Source organism: Littorina saxatilis, linkage group LG7 (genome assembly GCF_037325665.1).
Source record: "Littorina saxatilis isolate snail1 linkage group LG7, US_GU_Lsax_2.0, whole genome shotgun sequence".
NCBI lineage: Eukaryota > Metazoa > Mollusca > Gastropoda > Littorinimorpha > Littorinidae > Littorina > Littorina saxatilis.
Genome location: NC_090251.1, coordinates 45,753,209 through 45,775,200, shown reverse-complemented (window position 1 = coordinate 45,775,200; position 21,992 = coordinate 45,753,209). Strand labels below are relative to the sequence as shown.

Here is a 21,992-nt window from a genome sequence, read left to right as displayed (position 1 = left end):
GTGCACAACAGCACTGACCATTTCACAAAAGTGCATTACAGCTGTGACAATTTTACAAAAGTGCATTGACCATTTCAGGCAGATGGCTAACATGCAGATTTCGCTTTTGTCTGTCTTTCTTTGAAAAGTAGGCATGTTCAAGATCGATGAAGTCATGAGCAATTGGGTTAGATGACAGAAAAGATTCAAAAACGTCAGATTCAGTTAGATGACAGAAAAGATTCAAAAACGTCAGATTCAGTGTTTTGGGCACTGTTGAACAGGAACATTCTCTCCTGTTCAACAAATGTGGGTTCAATTCAAAAGCAACATTGTCACAGATAGGCTAGTGTTACATTTCTGTAAAGTTTCAAAAACATCTTCCATGTTTTGGTTACTGTTGAACAGAGGCATATTTTCCTGTTCAAAAAAGTCTCACACAAATTGTCGTAGTTGTGGGTTAAGGTTCGATCTATACTGTCCTTCAAACGAGTCGTAGAACCGTCATTGTCACAGATAGTGTTACATTTCTGTTTTACATTCAAACGAGTCGTAGAAGTAGTAGTACATTTGCGTTTGGTTGTTTTTTCTTTTAGATTCCTGTCACTCATACTAGCAGTATTGATTGAGGTACATAAATCTGTTGATGTACAGGGATGACTTGTTTGTAATGAATCCTTGTTTCCTCCACATTGAGTTTGCATTGCAGTTGGACAGAAATGAACAGGTGTTAATTGATAAACACATTGATAATGGCTTTTGAGAAAATCAATCAATTCTGCAAAGGAATTAACTTGATGACATCAAAACTGCAGCGCCATTTGAAGAATGGTTACCATTTCTGTTTCTTTTATGGGAATCAAACAAATAAAAACATTGACTATCCAAGTTACCATGAATGGCAATAGTTGACTCCTGAAAAGTAGCAAGGATATAAATTTGAGACGATAAACGCCTGATGCAATCCCTCCTCAAGGTCAGTCAACTCAAAACCTTCATCATTCGCAACATCAGTAGGCAACACAGCGGGATTCGTATGTCCAGAAATCATGTCGAAAAAATATTACATTTCAAAAGCATGTCCAACCACAGTTGTTGGCAAGTGTTCGTGTCCGAAGTAGCCTTCAGTGTGTGTATATGTATTCATGTGACAGAGAACGTGACCTCATTGTTCAATCCTCTCTCTCTCTTCTTTCTCATTCGAACGCACACACGCAAGAACGTAGCCTACGCACGCATGCACGCGCACGCACACACACACACACACACACACCCCGCTGACGCACACGGCAAACCACGCACACACACACTGACTGTCGGCAAGCATCTCTTTTTGTTTTCTTTACCTTTGTTTATTGTGTTTTCGATATTTGTGTTTATTTTTTGCTTGACTTATCTGTTTTATTTTAATGTTTGCTATCCACATCGTGTGATAAATGTTTCTTCTCAGTCTCCGAGTCAGTTTAGTTTCTGCACGCCGCTTTGGTACTCCTTGTTTTTCTTTCTGGTGTTTTGTGCGCGACTGATTTGCGGATTTATTTTTATTCCTTTCATATGCAGTTGAAGTGTTGTGGGTGTTATTGTCTGTATATGCTATGTTGCGTCTGTGTATGCCTACAAGAATTTTGGGTGTAATGTGCCTGTGGTCTGCTCGCAGTCGAGCACAGAAAACATGGCGGCGCCCTGCAGGCAAATTCGTGGAAAGTCTTCCCGACCGCAGATACCAGCGTCGTCCGCGACGCTGGAACAAGTGTACCTGCCAAGTAATCTCAAATTAAACTGATTACGATAGACAAAGTCGTGATAACCATGACCGCAAACGACCAATATTGCAAAAAGACAGTGAGGTGAAATTGGATCAATCACAGACGCCAAACACATTGTATATGTTCTGCGCGAACTTAGAATCCGGTTTCATTCTAGAATGGACCGGGTCCAGGTTGGAATTCTAACCCTGCGCAAGTACAGGGGTGCCATTCTAGAATGAAACCCTTGAATAAAGGGGGCCGTAATGTTTGTAGGTAAGACAGAGTTGTCTTCCCTTGAATTATCTCCACCTGCACCTTCCCTTTGATAAAATGGGGCTGATTTGTCAACCCCTGAAAAAAATCCTTTGGCGATCTTGCGATGTCATGTCATGTCAAGAAAGTTGACACTCCTGAGTACGCAATAAACAAAGGCAGACCATAGCAAGGGGGACTACCAGGGCGGTATTGTTTGCAGGGCAGTTGTTTTTGTGATGAGAGCCGGTTGCGGCCGCTTGCAATGTCAGCGCTGTCTCCCTCTCGGAAATGTCCGGTTTTTTGACAATTTTTTGGACAGACAGACAGACAGACGGTCAGACCGACTAACCGACAGACAGACCAACAGAAGGACAGAGTGAGTTATAGAGCTGTTGTCACAGGTTTAAAAAAAAGTTGACATTATATCTTCACAATTCAGAAGACCAACTTCATGTATATGAATAAGATTAAAAGTTACAAGCGAGATCGGCAAAACACTGTCAGTCCGGAAATTTCCGTTCGTAGCGATCAGTGCTGAGTGTCTCTCAAAATCGTAATCACTTTCAGAACATCACAATCCCAATTCACGATGTCTTTGAGTAAAGTGTAAAAAACCCGAGAAAAAACCCCCAACCAAACACACAAAAAACAAAAACAAACAGAAAATCCACATTTTTGGCTTTGGCTGTGTGATAGTCTAACTGAAATGACTATTCCAACTTGGACCCAAATTCCAACCTTGCGCACGGCCGATTCTAGAATGGACCAGCAACAAGGGTTTCATTCTAGAATGGCACCCCTGTACTTGCGCAGGGTTAGAATTCCAACCTGGACCCGGTCCATTCTAGAATGAAACCGGATTCTAAGTTCGCGCAGAACATATACACACGGTGTGTCAACTGATTCCGTTCGTCCACCGGATGTTTCCGTTCATCCGCAGGATGTGTCCGTTCATACAGCCCCATTTTCGTCACTTGCTTCGGGAAAAACGTTGTGGTAAGTCGTGTGGGCAGCGCGCTTGTGTGATATTGAAAGAATAAGGTAGCGAAATGGTTGGGCTATGTGTACGATAAGTACCAAGGTGCTAGTGAATCCTAATAATAACACACGCGGGCCGAACGTGGCAAAATTGCCTGATTTTTTAACATTTTCTTGTTTTTCTCGCTCTGTTATCGAATCCGACCCCTGATTTGCACATGATCACCAAAACCATTGCCTGTTACGACATTTCGCTTGAACAGAAGTTTATAGAAACCCATGGCTTGTGTACAATCACTTGTCTTTTGAAAACATACAGATTCCGTTCATACCCCATGTTTCCGTTCGTACAAAAGTGCATGTTTCCCTTCGTACGAAAAGCGTTTCCGTTCATACACATTCGTTAGATCAGAGTGAAACAGGCCCCCACTACAAGTTCTGTGTATTCCAATCGTCTTCAAATAGCACAAAATACGAATGCGTGTGATATTGGACCTATGTGAACCATAAGACGAATTGAATTTGCAAAAAACAGTTTTGTGTCCGTTCGTACTGATTTTGACGGGAAAATGTGTCCGTTCGTACCACTTTCATCAAATTGTTTCCCTTCGTACCCTTTTCAGTAATGTGTTCAGTGACGGAGCTTTCTGGGTGTTTTGATAAGAACGAAGATTGATTTGTGCAGTTGAGCTTGCTTTGCAGCACTGCAACTAAGACTGAACTAAGTAACGTGTACATTTGTATGTTACTCCTATCATGCCATTTGCTTCACCTGTGATAATCATGAGCAGAATTTAGACAAATCAAGAAAAAACATTATCCAGGCTCTATCAGTCCTTTTTACATTTAGTCAAGTTTTGACTTAATGTTTGAACATAAATGGGGAATCGAAACGACGATCGTGGTTTATGTGTGTGTGTGTGTGTGTGTGTGTGTGTGTGTGTGTGTGTGTGTGTGTGTGTGTGTGTGTGTGTGTGTGTGTGTGTGTGTGTGTGTTTGTGTGTTTGTGTGTGTTTTATTTTTTACATTTCAGTCTTGAAAAGATAATAATGTTGTAGTTCTGTTAAAAGATGGAAAAATGAACTGTTTTGGTCGTCAATGTGATTACTTTTGTTAATTGATTGGAAAACAGTGAGAAGTTATCATGAATATTTGAAGAAAAATGGTTTTTTGGCATTTTCCTAAAACTTTACGTTTAGGGGGTAGGGGATAAATATCTCATCTGGTGTCGCAACAAATCCTCTCAGGAATTCCAAATGTGGCTTGAAATTATCAAAAGGCATTGTAGTTTCTAAAAAATGAAACAGAAAACCCAAATTTGTTGAAACCTTTTACTCATCAAAGTTGACAAGCTTTGCGTACTGTGAAAATGACGGTTCGCGCCGTGTGTGTGTATGTGTAGAGCGATTCAGAGAAAACTACTGGACCGATCTTCATTTAAACTTTACATGAGGGGTTCTGAGTATGATATCCCCAGCATTTTATTCATTTGTTTTTTTACATTTAGTCAAGTTTTGACTAAATGTTTCAACATAGAGGGGGAATCGAAACGAGGGTCGTGGTGTATGTGTGTGTTTGTGTGTGTGTGTGTATGTGTGTGTGTGTGTGTGTGTGTGTGTGTGTGTGTGTGTGTGTGTGTGTGTGTGTGTGTGTGTGTGTGCGTGCGTGCGTGCGTGTAGAGCGAAACTACTGGACCGATCTTTATGAAATGTTACATGAGAGTTCCTGGGATTGATATCCCCGGACGTGTTTTTCTTTTTTTCGATAAATACCTTTGATGACGTCATATCTGGCTTTTTGTAAAAGTTTAGGCGGCACTGTCACACCCTCATTTTTCAATCAAATTGATTGAAAGTTTGGCCAAGCAATTTTCGACGAAGGCCGGACTTCGGTATTGCATTTCAGATTGGTGGCTTAAAAATTAATTAATGACTTTGGTCATTAAAAATCTGAAAATTGTAAAAAAAAAAACCAACATTTTATCAAACGATCCAAATTTACGTTCATCTTATTCCTCATCATTTTCTGATTCTAAAAACATATAAATATGTTATATTTGGATTAAAAACAAGCTCTGAAAATTAAAAATATACAAATTATTATCAAAATTAAATTGTCGAAATCAAAATAAAAGCACTTTCATCTTATTCCTGATTCCAAAAACATATAGATATGATATGTTTGGATTAAAAACACGCTCAGAAAGTTAAAACGAAGAGTGGCACAGAAAAGCGTGCTATCCTTCTCAGCGCTACTACTGCCCCGCTCTTCTTGTCAATTTCACTGCCTTTGTCATGAGCGGTGGACTGACGATGCTACGAGCATACGGTCTTGCTGAAAAATTGCATTGCCTTCAGTTTCATTCTGACAGCTTGACTAAATGTTGTATTTTCGCCTTACGCGACTTGTTTTATAAATGTCTTTGATGACGTCATATCCGAATTTTTGTAAAAGTTGAGGCCGCACTGTCACACTCTCATTTTTTTTATCAAATTGATTTTAAAACTTTAGCCAGGCAACCCCCGTACTATGAATTGCATTTCAGCTTCAAAGCTTAAAAAATGATAAAAAAAGTTTGGTCATTAAAAATCTGAAAATGCTAAAAGACTGAATGTCTAGGTTTAGCTTGCAGAAAGCATATTTTGAACAGGTTTCACATAAGTTTAGATCTTTGAAATGACATTGTGTAAGGAAACTGGAAGAAGACACACTTATCAAAATGTTTGCTCTTCAGTAAGATTTTAAACAGGGATGGTATTGCACCAGAAAAGTCGGCACAGTCGCGTGTTGTTGCACTCATGAACAACATGCATTATGGGTTATACATAAGTCGAATTAGGGGTATTAAAATGCTAATTGCACAAGCTTTCTACCAAAAATCACAAACGTCATGAAAAGCGTACGAAGGGAAACAATTTGATGAAAGTGGTACGAACGGACACATTTTCCCGTCAAAATCAGTACGAACGGACACAAAACTGTTTTTTGCAAATTCAATTCGTCTTATGGTTCACATAGGTCCAATATCACACGCATTCGTATTTTGTGCTATTTGAAGACGATTGGAATACACAGAACTTGTAGTGGGGGCCTGTTTTACTCTGATCTAACGAATGTGTATGAACGGAAACGCTTTTTGTACGAAGGGAAACATGCACTTTTGTACGAACGGAAACATGGGGTATGAACGGAATCTGTATGTTTTCAAAAGACAAGTGATTGTACACAAGCCATGGGTTTCTATAAACTTCTGTTCAAGCGAAATGTCGTAACAGGCAATGGTTTTGGTGATCATGTGCAAATCAGGGGTCGGATTCGATAACAGAGCGAGAAAAACAAGAAAATGTTAAAAAATCTGGCAATTTTGCCACGTTTGGCCCGCGTGTGTTATTATTAGGATTCACTAGCACCTTGGTACTTATTGTACACATAGCCCAACCATTTCGCTACCTTATTCTTTCAATATCACACAAGCGCGCTGCCCACACGACTTACCACAACGTTTTTCCCGAAGCAAGTGACGAAAATGGGGCTGTATGAACGGACACATCCTGCGGATGAACGGAAACATCCGGTGGACGAACGGAATCAGTTGACACACCGTGATACAAGTGTGCACATCCACGACTGGGGTACATAGCATATTTAACTCGACCTGTCACAAGATAGGCCAATTGGTCATAAGAGGACGTAACAAATATCTAGTCAGTCAGACGATTTGGGAAAAAGTCATTGTCAGTTTCAATAGTTCATCTGTGTGAGGCTCTTTTTCTCAAAGTAAAGCAACAAATTGCACATCTACCGGTCAACTGCGTGCAGTGGTGTCTGATGCATTAAAGAAATACAAATAGTTCAACAGTTCAGGGTGAAAAAGTTTTTAACAATTTCAAATGTTTGGTTTTCATGTCCCACAGTGAAGTTCCAGTACTAGTGTTGTAGCCTAGATGTGCACAGGTATAGCCTAGCTGGTACATACTTTCAACGTCGACTAGTGTTCTGCCAGGTGCAGGCATCAGGGGCGGATCACTTAATTTTTAGGGGGGGGGGGGGGGGGGGGGGGCAAATTTCTTTTTGGGACAATGCGACGTCGCGAAGCGTTTAGTTGAGAGCGCGAGAAAAATGTCAAAAATGTTGATAAAAACATGGAAAATGGAGCAATCTGGTGCACTCTGATACACCTTACAAAAAGTAAACAAATTTGGATCAAAACAAGGACAACTGATCGATCTGGTGCAACCCGAGCCCACAAATTACCCAACTACTTTCCAAAACCGTCACTTAGAAGACAAAGGCCGGCTCCTAGGGAGGCTCAAATTTTTGACTAAATATTTTAACATCGAGGGGGAATCGAAACGAGGGTCGTGGTGTATGTGCGTGTGTGCGTGCGTGTGTGCGTGTGTGTGTGCGTGTGTGTGTGTAGAGCGATTCAGACTAAACTACTGGACCGATCTTTATGAAATTTGACATGAGAGTTCCTGGGTATGAAATCCCCGAACGTTTTTTTCATTTTTTTGATAAATGTCTTTGATGACGTCATATCCGGCTTTTCGTGAAAGTTGAGGCGGCACTGTCACGCCCTCATTTTTCAACCAAATTGGTTGAAATTTTGGTCAAGTAATCTTCGACGAAGCCCGGACTTCGGTATTGCATTTCAGCTTGGTGGCTTAAAAATTAATTAATGACTTTGGTCATTAAAAATCGGAAAATTGTAAAAAAAAATAAAAATTTATAAAACGATCCAAATTTACGTTTATCTTATTCTCCATCATTTGCTGATTCAAAAAACATATAACTATGTTATATTCGGATTAAAAACAAGCTCTGAAAATTAAATATATAAAAATTATTATCAAAATTAAATTGTCCAAATCAATTTAAAAACACTTTCATCTTATTCCTTGTCGGTTCCTGATTCCAAAAACATATAGAATGAATTGAAAAGAGAATGATCCGTACGTTTAAGCTTTTCACACAGTGAACGGATCGTGAAATCAAGAGTAACATTTGCTGAAAGTAATGAAAGCTTTTCTACTGCAGTACAAAACATGTGTTTATGAGAAAGAAAAAAATTCAACTTACCAGACATCAGTACAGGTGCAACGCCGAAAAGGCAAGCATGATGTTGATGCCCCTAGTTTTAATTTTTATTAATTTTAAAGTAAAACTAATCTCTCGATGCAGTAGTAAAGACCTAACCTTTATCTTGATGAGTTTATTGTTAAAAGACTGTCAGAAGACGAACGATAAAGAAGAACTGAACTATTTACGCAACAAGCAAATAATGAACCAACAGCCCCGTATGCACGGTTGGGAACTGTTCCATCGAGTTTAGGTTGGGATCGACCTTTTTTCAGCTTTGTGGTGTCGAAGTTTGCCAGTTGTTCTGGATCAGGACCTGGTGCATCATGTCATAGGTTGTGTAGACGGACTACCCTAACATGTTTTAGTCATGAGTTTCGGAGGTCTGAATTATTAACAAGCAATAACCATATAGCCAGAATACAAGAGTGTTTTGTGTACACATTTTGATGTTGTTGATGTAAATAAAGTTGGGTACACAGCAAAGGTGTTCTGAGGCGTTAGAGCAAAGCTGAAGGTATATGTTTGAAATACGTAAAATTTAATCGATAGTGTCCAGGCTAGCTTCCAATTTTGTGAAACACTTGAGACGATGTTCCATTTCGAAGCACGCATAACAGCTGGGACCCATTGACATTTGAATGCGTGTTTTGTCTCAAGTTATTGATCAAATTAGTTGCTAGCCAGGACCATGATGTTTAATTCTAGCGTGGTTAAAACATATCTCTATCTTTGCTCCACTGTATGTGGTCTACACAACTTGATTCACGATAAACACATTAAAACGTGTGCTAAACATGTATTCTGGCTATACTTCTTCTTCTTCTTCTGCGTTCATGGGCTGGAACCAACATCGATCCGAACCTAAACCCAATGGAACAGTTCCCCATCCGTGGTTTATCTATAAGACCTGATATGTGTTGAATTCGAAATGTTAGACCTCTTGAGATAAAGTCGCTAATCATGTTCTATTGTGTTATTACACCGCTTTGTGTATGACTGATAGCGATGCCAACCCCGTTTTCACAGGTCGATAGTTCCAGTATGTGAGCTGTAATTGTCACGACAACCAATACTTGTTTAGCTATGAAGTTTTCCGGTGCTTTCCACACCAAATCGTTTCCCAGACTTTCTTTGTGGGCTATGTCTTGTTCTTCTGGGTTTTGGTGTAATCTGTAAGTTTGATATTTTGTATTTGGATTTTTTGTGTTGTCGCACCTTTCGCCCACGCTTTCAACATGACATTGTCTGCGTGCTGCGTGTGCGCGGGTGTGCGGAATTTTCTAATCAACTCTTTTGTTTCTATCAAACCTTAAAAATGTAACCCTTCACCTATATATATCTTGGGCGTATACATTTTTCCGACATTGCAGGCGGGGCCTGGTATTTAACAGGAGGGGGGGGGGGGGGGGGGGTGGGGTGTTAACAGGCGCAAGTGGTGGTTTAGATGGGGAGCGTTTTTACATTTAATCAAGTTTTGACTAAATGTTTTAACGTAGAGGGGGAATCGAGACGAGGGTCGTTGTGTATGTGCGTGTGTGTGTGTCTGTCTGTGCGCGCGCGCGTGTGTGTGTGTGTGTGCGTGTGTGTGTGTAGAGCGATTCAGACCAAACTACTGGACCGATCTTTATGAAATTTGACATGCGAGTTCCTGGGAATGATATCCCCGGACGTTTTTTTTCTTTTTTTCGATAAATACCTTTGATGACGTCATATCCGGCTTTTTGTAAAAGTTGAGGCGGCACTGTCACACCCTCATTTTTCAATCAAATTGATTGAAATTTTGGCCAAGCAATCTTCGACGAAGGCCGGACTTCGGTATTGCATTTCAGCTTGGTGGCTTAAAAATTAATTAATGACTTTGGTCATTAAAAATCTGAAAATTGTAAAAACAAAATTTGTTTTAAACGATCCAAATTTACGTTCATCTTATTCTTCATCATTTTCTGATTCCAAAAACATATAAATATGTTATATTCGGATTAAAAACAAGCTCTGAAAATTAAAAATATAAAAATTATTATTAAAATAAAATTTCCGAAATCGATTTAAAAACAATTTCATCTTATTCCTTGTGGGTTCTTGATTCCAAAAACATATAGATGTGATATGTTTGGATTAAAAACACGCTCAGAAAGTTAAAAAGAATAGAGATAAAGAAAAGCGTGCTATCCTTCTCAGCGCAACTACTACCCCGCTCTTCTTGTCAATTTCACTGCCTTTGCATCGAGCGGTGGACTGACGATGCTACGAGTATACGCTCTTGCTGTAAAAATGCAGTGAGTTCAGTTTCATTCTGTTAGTTCGACAGCTTGACTAAATGTTGTAATTTCGCCTTACGCGACTTGTTTTGTTTTGTTTTGTTTTGTTTTGTTTGTTCCAATAGGGCGGGGATGTAGCTCAGTCGGTAGCGCGCTGGATTTGTATTCAGTTGGCCGCTGTCAGCGTGAGTTCGTCTCCACGTTCGGCGAGAGATTTATTTCTCAGAGTCAACTTTGTGTGCAGACTCTCCTCGGTGTCCGAACACCCCCGTGTGCCACGCAAGCACAAGACCAAGTGCGCACGAAAAAGATCCTGTAATCCATGTCAGAGTTCGGTGGGTTATAGAAACACGAACATACCCAGCATGCTTCCTCCGAAAGCGGCGTATGGTTGCCTGAATGGCGGTGTAAAAACGGTCATACACGTAAAATTCCACTCGTGCAAAACACGAGTGTACGAGGGAGTTTCAGCCCACGAACGCAGAAGAAGAAGAAGAAGTTTGTTCCAATTGCGAACCGTGCTTTGTGAAATGACGATCCCACTTTGTGACAGATCCTATATTGACATTCCAAATAGCCCCAACGATATCTTTATGATAGGAAGTTTAGACTTTGTTCTACGGTAATTTAATTTTAGTAGTCACCCCTGGTTGGAATGGTAAGAGGGTTGAGGGAGGGGGGGGGGGGGGGCATGGAGGTGGTTGGGGTGAGATCAGTTATGGCTGATTAAGTGTCCTAGTTGCCGAGGGAGGAGGGGGAAGTAGGGTAGAACAATACACGCAAGAGTGTGTATAATCATGCGTCTTAAAATGTCGAACACACGATTTCAGAGGCACAACTTAACGGGACATTTGCAAAGTCCTCATTCGGCAATAGCCACACACGTACCGTCGTCACGGCCCAGTGTATGACCGAGACTGCAATGATATAAAACAAAACCCCAACAGGAACAGCATTTCAGAGGAGAAAAAATGGGGGAATTCTACCAGTAGAGCTTGAAGTAATCACCGTTCGAAGATCGGATTACAATGAAAAGATTTACGCGCCGATCAGGGATTATCGATGTTCAGTCAAGCGAACAGTTTGCGTGACTTTGATGCGTGTTTGACGCCACATTTTGCCTGACATGTCAAACGTGTGGGGGAAACAGAAAACAAATTGTCTGATTGTCAAGAGTTGTTAAATGACTGAGGACGTGAAAGTCAGAAGTCTTTGTTGAAGGTCTTCTGAGTTCTTCTGGTTTAAAAATGATAAGAATTTATTAAGAAGGTCTGATTGAAACAGATACTGACACTCACAGATAGACGAATACGATCAGACACACACACACACGCACGCACGCACGTACACACACACACACACACAGGCACGCACATACACAGCCAAGCACGCACGCTCGCACGTACACACGCACGAACACAGGTGATCTATACGGGTACTGGAGGTTTTGGAAGTACGGACCATTTGTTTATCTGAACGGGTTTTTTTTAAACCTTGATGGCACTCAAAGGTACAAGGATATTTTGTTTTAATTCAACGCACAGGCGTAATTACAAAGCACGTTTTGTCGAACTTTCCGGATAAGCATGCGCTTACTTTTGTTTTTTGTGTGCGTTAACTTCACATGTTTGTTTGCAAGGTAGTTTGTTACATTTGAGATTGACTTTGTTTGCAAAAATCTTCCGTCGCGTGCGCACAGCTTCACACACACACACACACACACACACACACACACACACACACACACACACACACACACACACACACACACACACACACACACGCGTGCTCGCACACACACATACACACACACACACACACACACACACACACACACACACACACGTACACACATACGTGGCACACACACACACACACACACACACACACACACACACACACACATTGTGGCACACACACACACACACATACACACACACACACACACTCACACGCGCACGCAGCACGAACGTACGAACACGCGCACGCGCACGAACGCACACACACACACACACACACACAAACACACAAAAACACATACGCACAAGCACACACACACACACACACACACACACACACACACACACACACACACACACACACACACACACATTAGGACTAGATGTGAAAGTGTCAGTACTGGAAAAGGAAGGGTAAACCCCTGAAACCCCTCAGCAGGAAAAAAACGGCTCCATGGACCGTGCAGACAATCGTATTGAAAGCGTGGGCAACAAAACACCAACAAAATATGTGACGGAACTGGCACTCACAATGTACGTGTTGGGTGAAAAGCTCCAAAACTTACAGATTGCAGAAAAACTCAAAAGAAAAAGACTTGGTCCACAAAGACAGTCTGGAAAACAATTGAGTGCTGGAATTACCTATCAACTTCCTAGCTTAACAAGTAAACTGTCGTGACAGTGAAATCTTACAGGCTGGAACCACCGATCTGTGACAACGGGAGTGGCATTGCTGCCAATCATATAAAATGGCGAGTTTTGACACAATACAGGTGCACTTGGATTCGTGGCTGTGAGAAATCTATCACTTCAGGCAGAACAAAATAATATCAGGTCTCATAGTATACGGGTTGGCTGTTTTTGAGTATTTAATTGTTGCTTGAACATTTCTGTTTAAAAAAGAAACTTTCGTCGTTTACTGACGTTCCTTTAACAACATACGAAATAAGGTAGAAGTAGGTCTGCATCGAGAAATTATTTTTATTAAAAACAAATAATATATATAACATAATATTAAAGACAACTTCGACGTTGCACAGGGCCATCCAAATCATGCTTGCCTTTTCGACGTTTGACCAGTTCACGTGTCTGGTAAGTAGACGATATTATTTCTGATTAAATCATGCTTTATTCTGCGATAAATAAGCTTTTGTCCTTAATTGATTTAGGCGAGATTTGGCCTTAAGTTTCAAGGTTTGCTCATGGAATGAAATGCTTAACTGTACGGATAATAATGTGTAAATGATTTTCGATCCATTGTGTTGTAAAATCTACACTTTGCAATCAACGTTGTTTAAAGGCATACTAACGCACTCCCGTGTTTACAAAGTGTAGTTTGCCCACAACCGATGTCAAACGCACCATAAGACCATATAATGACGATATGTCACCATGCGCGGACCATAATACATGCATTACAGCTTGTTCTAGCCTCTGAAAAAGTGAGGATGTCAACAAAGCCGCGGTGTTAGCTCCCTTGCATCAACGTTACATGTGTTGCCAAATCTATAAATAGGACCATCTGGATCAAAATAAAAATTCAAATATCTCAACATTTAAGGGCTCCTAGACCACAATATTTTGCAGGGAACTTAATTTAGTCTGTCTCCAGCTCTGGGTAAAGCAATTAGCGTGTATATTCATCAGCTTTCTATGCCTTTAAGAATTTGTTTTAATACATTTTGTTACCCTTTCGTGTCCCCCCCCCCCCCCCCCCCCCCCCCCCCCCCCTTCTCACCGTTTCTTAATGACGGATTCGAAATAATTTCTTCCTTTTGGACTATTTCTGTCCGCGACTAATAACTCACTTGATCTGCGTATATTTCACAAGATTTAAAACGAATTGTAATTTTATCTCAATGACCTTTATTGACAGCAGGAATCAAGGAAGGTTCTCTCATTCATATTCCGTGAACATGCTGTTTTATTCAGATGTTACTCTTTTACCTCTGTGCTTGATATTTTATTTTTTGATGCGCCTCTGTCCGTTTACCCACCAACTGGGCGTGACAATTTTGAATTTGAGCCTGCTTTTAGATGCCTTCCTTCCCGTATAAACAATCGAGACCGAACACGACCAGAGATCCTTCTGTTACGCTTATATCTGAAATAACAGCAGCCTTCCACTTGCACGCATAACGAAAATCAACAGACTGGCAGCTTCCTGTGCTTGGAGGGAATTTTCTGCTGTGAATAAATGTGACCCTCCACCACGGAATGAGTCGCATGTCACCCGGCTTGCGCGGTTCTGCGCTAGGCTTAATATAAGTCCGGAGGGTGTCTGGGAACAGTGTGAGGGTCACCTTAGTCACAGGTTTATAACTCAAAAAGTTTTTGCTCTTTTCTAAAACGGTTTTCACCACTGGATAGAGCATAAAATCTATTTAGGAAAATGTAAAAATATGAAAATCATGCAAAGGTGACATGCAACTACTCAATCCGTGGTGGAGGGTCACAAATGTCGTAGACTGACATGGGTGCTAGTTACACAATTTACTCAGAGAGAAAAAACTCAACCAGAACCTCGCTCCTAAAGAAGGAAAGCAGGCTGCAGATGTTCTTGAAATCATGTAAGGATGCACTTCGTATTGTGCGTAAAACGCCTGGATAGAATGATCTACTATAACTTCAGTCTAAGGCGGGGTGGTTTACATGGGAATTAGGAAGTAATCTTTAGAGTGTTCACCATTAGTCTGTCAGTACATGTATTACTGACTCAACGCAGATACGCAGTTGTTTTTTGTGAACATTGTTATTTATTTTAACTTTTTAACTTTTTGTTAAAGCTTGGGAAGACGCTACAAATGCAACATTGTTATTGTTTAAGGTGATTCTGGCCATTCTCGGAACGTCACCAACCCTCGCCCACCCTCATGACCACCACAGAACGCATCGTGGTGGTTCGTCCAATTGGCGGGCGCCACGTCATCAGGTGACGTGTGTGGATCCACCAAACCTGAGGCAGCGCCTGAACCAGCTAAAAGCCGATCACGTGCAAGGTCACGTGCATGACACGTTCTACATGCTTCCGTTTCTCCACCAAACTGCGAAGAATCAGACAAAACGCTACAACTTCCTGCCAAAACAGATCAATCGAACTGTAGTACGTATACAAGTTGGTGTTTCGTAATGCAATATAACAGCTTGGCTTCGAAAAAAAAAAGAGGAAAAGAAGTAAATAAAACTAGTCGCGTTAAGCAATATCAAAACACTTGGTCATTCTGCCAAATCAAATGTTCCATTCAAAAATGTGATTTTAGTGGACAATAAAGGGCTTGCTGTAATTACTGTTTTTCTTCCCAACAAGTTGTCCGGGTAAGCCTAAAGCGTTCCTGGTCCATCTTTCAACCATTACAAATCAAACTAAATGACAGGACTCAACATTGAAACAGTTGAACATGCTCTTGCGGCTATCTCTCTGAAGCGGCCACCTGCTCCCAAGAACCACTCCGAAGGATCCCAGACGAGTTTTTTTTCAACATAACTCACCTGTCCATAATGATCACCTGTCTATAACGACTACTTTTGGCCGGTCCCTTGGCTGGTCGTTATACAGGGTTCGAAAAGGTAAAAAAATCAAAAATAAATAACCGCCCGACACTGCATGGCAATTTTCCTTGTTTTTATGAGGACAGTCAAATTTTGAGTCTTGAGTCTTGATTGTATTTCTTTCTTTTTTCTCGCAGGTATTCGCGGGATCGCCCGAGTGCCCTGCTATGGTTGCCCTCGAGTTCTTTGGCGACCCCTGCCCCACCTACAGCACCGTCAATTCCGACGTCAACCGGTACCCCAGGATCCTCATGGAGACACAGTGCCGCTGCCGCCAATGTCGAGGTAAGATTTTCTAACACATTGAGATGAAGATTATTCACATTCTCTCGTATTCCGGCTCTTGAAGGCGGTCCTTATTTGAGTCCGAAGTCGACTTCGCGAAGATTTCGTACCGAAAACTCAGTGCTAGAATTAAGCTTCGTGCGTCCAGCATTGCGTAGTATATACTTCGCCCAGTTAAGGACAAGCTTTATACTTTTCTTTGTTACACCCCCGGTATAGGGGTGTGTATAGGATTCGCTCGATGTGTTTGCTTGTTTGTGTGTTTGTGTTCGCATATAGATCTCAAGAATGAACGGACCGATCGTCGCCAAACTTGGTGAACAGGTTCTATACATTCCTGAGACGGTCCTTGCAAAAATTGGGACCAGTCAAACACACGGTTAGGGAGTTATTGGTGGATTAAGATTCTACAAGGACTTATAGAGGGACATATTAATGGTCAAAGGGAAATAACCTTCTCAGTTGGTGGCAGTGAGAATGGTAAGGACGGGGGTGTTTTTCCTACCTCGGAGGAATTTCTTGTTTCTCTTGTTATCACTGAATGACGCAGTGTCACAGGCAGGTGCGAGAGATGGGTTTTTTTCTGTTCACACAATAAAAACATATTGTGCTTATCGCGTCATTGATACAGTCTTTCTTTCTTTATTTGGTGTTTTACGTCGTTTTCAACCACGAAGGTTATATCGCGACGGGGGAAGGGGGGAGATGGGATAGAGCCACTTGTCAATTGTTTCTTGTTCACAAAAGCACTAATCAAAAATATGCTCCAGGGGCTTGCAACGTAGTACAATATATTACCTTACTGGGAGAATGCAAGTTTCCAGTACAAAGGACTTAACATTTCTTACATACTGCTTGACTAAAATCTTTACAAAAATTGACTATATTCTATACAAGAAACACTTAACAAGGGTAAAAGGAGAAACAGAATCCGTTAGTCGCCTCAGTCTTACGACATGCTGGGGAGCATCGGGTAAATTCTTTCTCGTCCCAACCAATAATTATGGGACTCCCTCTAACCCGCGGGGGGTCATTGATACAGTGGAACCCCCGCTTTTAAGACCTCCAAATATGTAAGAAAATCAGAGAGGGAGTCTTAAAAACAATTAAGGGTAAATCTACAGGATTTATGAACAGAAAATTCGAGAAAACAGCGGGGGAAGGTTCCACCGTGCAACAATGTAATTGATTCCCGTTTAGTTTTTACACCCCCGGTATAGGGGTGTGTATAGGATTCGGTCCATGTGTTTGTTTGTTTGTGTTCGCATATAGATCTCAAGAATGAACGGACCGATCGTCACCAAACTTGGTGAACAGGTTCTATACATTCCTGAGACGGTCCTTACAAAAATTGGGACCAGTCAAACACACGGTTAGGGAGTTATTGGTGGATTAAAATTATACAAGGACTTATAGAGGGACATCTTCATGGTCAAAGGGAAATAACCATTCTCACTCAGTCACTGCCACCAACTGAGAAGGTTATTTCCCTTTGACGGGGGTGTTTTTCCTACCTCGGAGGAGTTTCTTGTTTTCATGGACGAAACGCTTTAAATATGTTGGTGAACATTGTGTTTGTTGTAAAAGCCCCACAGATACGCCGGCTCGGTCATTCGTAAGAAACTTGGTTTGTTTCATCGTTCAGCCTGTACGCTTTGTGCTTACTATATTCTATTGTTATTGTTGTCGTTGTTGTTGGTGGTGGTTGTAGTGTTGGCGGTGTCACTGTTGCTGTTGTTTGATTGTTTTTGTTGTTGATGACGTGGTGACGGTGTTGCTGTTGTTGTTGTTGTTGTTGTTGTTGTTGTTGGTGGCGGTGGTGGTGGTGGTTGTACAACAACAGAAACAAAACAAGTCGCGTAAGGCGAAATTACTACATTTAGTCAAGCTGTGGAACTCACAGAATGAAACTGAACGCACTGCATTTTTTCACAATGACCGTAGTCCGCCGCTGGTGCAAAAGGCAGTGAAAGTGACGAGCCTGTTCAGTGCGGTAGTGGTTTCGCTGTGCTGCATAGCACGCTTTACTGTACCTCTCTTCGTTTTAAATTTCTGAGCGTGTTTTTAATCCAAACATATCATATCTATATGTTTATGGAATGAGGAACCGACAAGAAATAAGATGAAATTGTTTTTAAATCGATTTCGAAAATTTAATTTTAATCATAATTTTTATATTTTTAATTTTCAGAGCTTGTTTTTAATCCGAATATAACATATTTATGTTTTTGGAATCAGAACATGATGAAGAATAAAACAAAAGTAATTTTGGATCGTTTTATTAAAAAAAAAATTTAATTACAATTTTCAGATTTTTAATGACCAAAGTCATTAATTAATTTTTAAGCCTCCATGCTGAAATGCAATACCGAAGTCCGGCCTTTGTCGAAGATTGCTTGGCCAAAATTTCAATTAATTTGATTGAAAAATGAAGGTGTGACAGTGCAGGCCGCCTCAACTTTTACAAAAAGCCGGATATGACGTCATAAAAGACATTTATCGAAAAATTGAAAAAAACGTCTGGGGGTTTCATACCCAGGAACTCTCATGTAAAATTTCATAAAGATCGGTCCAGTAGTTTGGTCTGAATCGCTCTACACACACACACGCACAGACAGACAGACAGACAGACAGACACACACACATGCACCACGACCCTCGTCTCGATTCCCCCTCTACGTTAAAACATTTAGAAAAAAACTTGACTAAATGTAATTAACGTCGGGTTTGTAGAAAAAGTCGATCGAATCCAAAAATACAGTTCTTCTTCGGATCTTCACTGATCAAAAAAAAAATACCACACATGCCTCTCAATCCATAAAAAAAAGAGAGAAATATCCCTGCCACAGGTATCAGCACGACGACCTACAACGGCAACGCCGTGATCCCAAGCTGTGAGGGGGTGTTCCACTCCGTGCGGGTGTTGAGAAGGACGAGGTGCGTGTCCGGAGTCTACCAGTACCAACCCACTTGGGAAAAAATCCAGATCGGGTGTGCCTGTAAACTGGTAGCCTGGTGATTCATCCCTGCCAAAACCCGAAGAAAAACCCTGCCGAGGATGGTTAAGTAATGGAATGTTTATCTTGATTTTGGAACCGTATTAGCGTAACTACACGTAAATTTCTGTTTTAAACAGACAATTATAAGTGTTTGTTATTGTTATCTGTTTCGGATTTTGATTTTAAGTCCGGATTGCTGTTCCATTCTTGACTTCAGGAGAAATCGATATATATAGTGTATTTTCGGACCCAATTATGGGCCGGCTATTTTGTTTTACTGCTCCGAGATCAAATTTAATATGAGATCTTTTGTTTGTTTGTGTATTTCCGTGACGTTTTTGAATGCATTTCTACCTGTGACGTTTTTGAATGCTTGTTTACCTGTGACGTTTTTGAATGCATGCCGACCTGTGACGTTTTAGAATGCGTGCCGACCTGTGACGTTTTTGAATGCATGCCGACCTGTGACATTTTTGAATCCATGCCGACCTGTGACGTTTTAGAATGCATGCCTACCTGTGACGTTTTTGCACATGCCGACCTGTCGTGACGTTTTTGAATCCATGCCGACCTGTGAGGTTTTAGAATGCATGCCTACCTGTGACGTTTTTGAATGCTTGTTTACCTGTGACGTTTTTGAATGCATGTCGTATGTGACGTTCTGAATGCACGCCGACCTGTGAGGTTTTAGAATGCATGCCGACCTGTGACGTTTTTAAATGCACGCCGACCTGTGAGGTTTTAGAATGCATGCCGACCTGTGACGTTTTTAAATGCATACCGACCTGTGACGTTATAGAATCCATGCCGACCTGTGACGTTTTAGAATGCATGCCGACCTGTGACGTTTTTGAATGCATACCGACCTGTGACGTTTTAGAATCCATGCCGACCTGTGACGTTTTAGAATGCATGCCGACCTGTGACGTTTTTGAATGCATGCATACCAGTGACGTGACGTGCACACGTTTGAATGCCCACCTTAACGTGTCTTCTCCATCCCACCACAGTTTGAGACATGTTCGAGCATGACGTGTTCCTTGTTCTGGAAGAAGGAGTTGATCTTAACACTTTACTTTAAGAAATGTTTTGTTTTTTTAATTTATTATGTGATAGATCGTAGTCAAATCTGAAATATTTTGTAGTTTTTTTTTAATTGTTTGTGTGTGCGGCAGAACAAGCTTTAACAATGCAAAAACGAACGTTGAGGATGTCTTTAGAAGTATGTATACTCATTGACAAGATGCTGGGAAACGTATGTTCATTTAAATGATAAACCTTTTTTTTTTTAAACCGATAATTATAATTTTTTTAATCATCAATGCAGGTGCAATCATTGTGTCTCCAGAATACACCAGGCTTTTGAGAATATTATGCAGTGTTGTTGACAGAAAGGATCAGACCTGTGTGTGTGTGTGTGACAAGATAAACAAATATCAAACACCAAAACTACTGCAACAAACTCATTCATATACCATTTATTACTCATGACTCGGCAAGATGCATCCACATCAACAGAATATAAAAAAAAAACAATATATACACGTACTTCAAACACACACATATATATATATATATAACAAAATCAAGGAAAAGAAAAGCCAAACAAAGAATGTCAAGTGGCAGCCCAAATTTTCGAACTGTTGCCAGGCCTTCCTCAGGGAACATGTCAAATTACAAAATAAAGATCCTACAATACTAACGAAATCAACACATTCATTTCATTTGTATTACAATAATTTCAATAGTTGATCCTCTTTATATAGGCACCAGTTATGTATTACATCATAAGAAATACCTCACAAAAAATGCATCAGGTAAAAAAACGTATACATACATGTACTCCCAAAAATGCGTGAAATACACATACTGTACTCAAAAATCTGAACAAGGGAAAAAGCTAAATTAAACTGACTAGCATCTTAAACCTCAACTAGAATCAGAGAAACCGATTTCCCTGAAAGTTATCAGATTATTTTGTTACACTGCGTACTATCTCCACTACATTTAACTACTCTACTGTGTATTTTTCCCATCAAATTTGAAATCTTGGTTAAAATTGAGATGCTAAAAAGTAATAACTGATCAATCAAATACAAATACTCAAAATGAGTAACAACAAAATCTAAACACTTGCAAAAATGAACAATATTTATATAATGTAACAAATAACTACCAAGAAAAATAAATACAAAAAAAGAGCAAATGACAGGAAATCTTTAAACCTTTTAAAAAGAAAAAAACCTGTGAAATCAAATGCTCCTCAAAATCATGCCCTATCAAATAGGAATCTACTACAGAGTCAAAATAATAAAATATGACAAATGGGATGTAAGCAAAATGAATTCAATTTGTGAATGTTCAGCTCATTGCAGGAATCAAAATAGACAGTTTGTGCATCAAGAGTTGAAGCAAAACAATCATAAAACAAGAGGCCAAGCCTTCAAGGCTCACGTAAGAAATCAACAAACAGTAACACAAACTCAATCACTCCGTCACACATACACACACACACAGTCGGCATAGGTGACACGGTGCAAGAGTGCGAGACACTAGATCTAGATCTGTCTGTCTGTAGCCTACTTACGGGGACACGACTGCCTGAGATGGCCAGATCGACACTGCGCTTTCGACAGCGCTGCGCTTCCTCGCGCAGACACTGGAAACACGCTGTGCACATTAACCTGTAGGAAATCTCCTTTATCTATTTTTCTGGAGCTACGAAACCGAACAATGTAAAATCGTCTTCTCCGAATCGACGAACTGCAGCTCGGTGATAACTGTATCTATACCACAATCCTTCACGCGATCTGACCTAACCTTGACCCCTGACCTGGTCTACATACCACACACGACACAAACCAGTCAGCTGTTTTTACCCCCCCAAAACCCCCCACCACCCGTTTTCTTTGGATACACACTTTAACTACATACGTGCCGACAAAATGTTGATCACTGCTTCAATACTTTGAAGCTGTTGCTTAAATTTTCATAATAACCAGGTAAAATTAGTATTTCGGTGTTCAGTCAAATGTTAAAGTTTCTACCACAGACATACATACATACATACGCACGCACGCACAGACAAAAGTTAGCATCGCATAGGCTACACTTACGTGA

General features: G+C 40.6%; 1 protein-coding gene across 1 annotated transcript; it reads left to right on the top strand.

The window, feature by feature from the left end:
- The first annotated feature begins 12,772 nt into the window (after positions 1-12,772).
- LOC138971592 (uncharacterized) lies at positions 12,773-20,261 on the top strand. Its single transcript, XM_070344349.1, has 4 exons — positions 12,773-13,131; positions 14,867-15,142; positions 15,726-15,873; positions 18,723-20,261. Exons 1-4 carry the CDS (start codon positions 13,093-13,095, stop codon positions 18,890-18,892), a joined length of 633 nt encoding a protein of 210 aa, XP_070200450.1. The 5' UTR covers positions 12,773-13,092; the 3' UTR covers positions 18,893-20,261.
- Positions 20,262-21,992: the final 1,731 nt, after the last annotated feature.